The sequence below is a fragment of the Petaurus breviceps genome, unplaced genomic scaffold, assembly GCF_028583685.1.
Source record: "Petaurus breviceps papuanus isolate PSGF00001 unplaced genomic scaffold, PetGlider_PUasm1.0 164, whole genome shotgun sequence".
Lineage (NCBI taxonomy): Eukaryota > Metazoa > Chordata > Mammalia > Diprotodontia > Petauridae > Petaurus > Petaurus breviceps.
Genome location: NW_027185735.1, coordinates 15429096 through 15432198, shown reverse-complemented (window position 1 = coordinate 15432198; position 3103 = coordinate 15429096). Strand labels below are relative to the sequence as shown.

General features: G+C 41.8%; 1 protein-coding gene across 1 annotated transcript; it reads right to left on the bottom strand.

The window, feature by feature from the left end:
* Positions 1-786: 786 nt before the first annotated feature.
* LOC138156986 (large ribosomal subunit protein eL27-like) lies at positions 787-1354 on the bottom strand. Its single transcript, XM_069082422.1, has one exon. It carries the CDS (start codon positions 1254-1256, stop codon positions 846-848), a length of 411 nt encoding a protein of 136 aa, XP_068938523.1. The 5' UTR covers positions 1257-1354; the 3' UTR covers positions 787-845.
* Between the last annotated feature and the right edge of the window lie 1749 nt (positions 1355-3103).

Here is a 3103-nt window from a genome sequence, read left to right as displayed (position 1 = left end):
TCATCAAATGATACAATTTAATCAAGAGTCTAAGGGAGGTTCCCAGAGCCTGTACCTCAAGGACTCAAGGAAAGCTCGAGGGGGCTCCCAGAGCCCATACCGCATCAGGGTGGTGAGTAGGGGAAAGATGGGAGAAAATTTGTAACTCAAAATCTTGTGGAAATGAATGTTGTAAATGAAAAATAAACATAAAATTTAATTAAAAAAAAAAAAGGATTCTGTGCCTCTCTGTGCTGTTATGGCTTATTAACTCCTTTGCTACCATGATGGAATTGATGAGGTGCAGACTCTGGGAATCCCCTTGAGCTATCCTCAAATCTTTGAGGTACAGACTCTGGGAACCCCTCCTTGAGCTCTGATTAAATCATCCCATTTGATGAAGCATTTGCATGAGGCCATAAGCCTTACTTTGTGGCTGGGTCCAGACCTCTATTACTAGACTAGCCTAGCCTGCCATTGTCCATCTACTTCCCACCCTTGAGCCTATCAAAATATCAATCCACCCTTGAACTGGCCTAGCCCATAATTGTCTGTAGTCTCCAGGTAGCCATCAGCAACTTCCCACCCTTAATCACTCATTTACCTCATTAACTCCTCCTCTAGAACATTCCTAGATTCCTCCCACAACCTTCTGTATATAAGACCCCATCTCACAGCTTGTGGTGTGAAAGAGCCACAGAATGACCTAGCACAGACTTACTTTGTGTCAGATGATTCTGACCTGCTTGTCCAATGCAAGTGTCACAGATACCTAGGCTCCTTAAGAGTCTACCCAATATGGGAAACTTTCTTTTTTTTTTTTTCATTTTTAGTAAACATTTTATTTACTGACCAACACAGCAGTTCTAAAACCATAGCTTCTGGAAGAACCACTTGTTTTTTCCTGTCTTGTACCTTTCCTCAAACTTGACCTTGGCCTCCCTCCTTGCCTTATGTTTTAGTGCAGGGTCACAGAACACATCCTTGTTGACAACTGTTTTGTCCAATGGCATATCCACAGAGTATCTGGTGGGCATGAGGTGGTTGTAGTTATAAACTTTCACAAATGACTTGATTTTTGATCTCTTGGCAATCTTCTTTTTGCCCATTGCTGCAGTCACTTTTTGAGGGTAGCGATCAATACCTGCCACCAACGCATGGCTGTAGGGCCTGTCAGAGGTCCCATCATCAATGTTCTTGACGATGATGGCTTTGTGCCCAGAGTACCACCCGGCCAGGACCAGCACCACCTTCCTGGGTTTCATGAACTTGCCCATTTCGACATGAAGAGAGTCGCTCCTACAGCAAAAAGGAAAACGGCACGCTTCCGCTGACCGGAAACTTTCAATAAACTTTACTTTTCTTTGGCTGGAAGAATACAGAGTTGAATTCATTTGGCAGGACCCAGTGTGTTGGTATTTTGGGGTCTCCAGAGAAACCCTAACCCTCTTAATGGGTAACCTCTTCAGAATCAGCTTTTGGGATTCAGTTTTCTGATGGCCAAATAAATGTTTTGCTTCTATTTTCTATATGGAGTATCTGTTATATTTTGTGATTGAGCACTATGCAGGCATATTTATAGTGACCACTGGCACTGTGAATATTCCATTGGTGCTATACCCTCTCCACCTTCATCCCCTCAATACACACTAGTCCCACAGATACAATCTCTTTTCAGAACCTCATTTCCTTATGCCTGGAGTATTGTAACAGTCTTCTAGTCTATCTCAGCTTCCAGTTTCTTCCTATTTCAAAATGCCCTATAAATCCCTGACAAATTAATCTTCTTAAAACACCACTTTCATTGTGTTACTCCTTTGCTAAAACATAAATAGTAACTATCAACTATTTACCAAATCAGACCCAAACTCCTCTCTTCCTGGTTTTCAATCCCTTTTCTAATCTGGCTCCATATTCTACCTCTCTGGCTTCATATCTCTCAATGATCCCTGTTTGTGTTAATACAATCTGCTTCCATAAGGCTGGATTAATTAATTGTTCCCGCCCACCCCCTACCCCATTCAAGTTGCTTCTCCTACCTAAAATAGTTCCTCTCTTTCCAGTCCTTCTCATCCTTTAAGGTTCAGTTCAAGGTCCACCACTGGGCTTGTTAGCTTGCCCAGCTGGTCTTCACATTCCATCTTTGCAGTTCATCAATCAACTGGGAAAAACTCAATTTTTCCAAGGTCAGTAGTTCAAATTCTACCTCCTCTAGGAAATCTTCCAAGATACTTCCAGCCTGAGTTAATTTGATTGTGAAAGTCCTTTGGATGAAATAGATAAGCAGAGATACTCCCTCATGCTCCACCCTTTCTAAACTGGGTTTAGAATGGTGACATGCTACTCATACCAGCAATGTTCCATTTCTTTCATAGGGCACAGAAAAAATAGTAGGTGGGATACTAAGGATCTGTTAGATAAAGCACAGTATAAAATCATGGGAGTCAGAGAACATGAGTTCAAATCTTTCTTTGGACAAGATATTTTCTATCATCCTACACCTAATACACATCCATGTTCTTATTGTTCAGTCCTTTCAGTCACGTCCAACTCTTTGTGACCCCATTTGGGATTTTGCTGGAAAAGATACTGATATGGTTTGCCATTTCCTTCTCCAGCTCATTTTACAAATGAGGAAATGGAGGCAAACATGGTTAAGTGACTTACCCAGGGTCACATAGCTAGCAAGTATCTGAAGCCATATTTGAACTTGACTCTAAGCCCCCAAGTGTTCTATCCACTGTATCACCTAGCTGGCCCCATATACATACACATCCATAACTTTACACTGAAAAGGAAATGCAGAGCCAGCAGAAAGAGCTTTCTGGGCTAGGTGTGTCAATTGACTGACAAGCATTTGAAGTTATAACTGGCTTCCCAGAAATAAAGAAGGAAATGTTCCTACCTGAAAAATGCAAGTAGGGAGTTTGGCTCTCTGGGCCTCACAGCTATTCTTGATCAACGGGCTTAAGCCTAGAGCAAGGGTACACAATTCATGGTTAGGTTGTCCCAATCAATCAATCAAATAGAATTTATTAGTTCCTAAGGCTAGTTAGTGAGTCACTAAGTTAGTGACACTCTAACTCTTGCTTACCATTGTGGAAGCATATAACACACTGGCCTC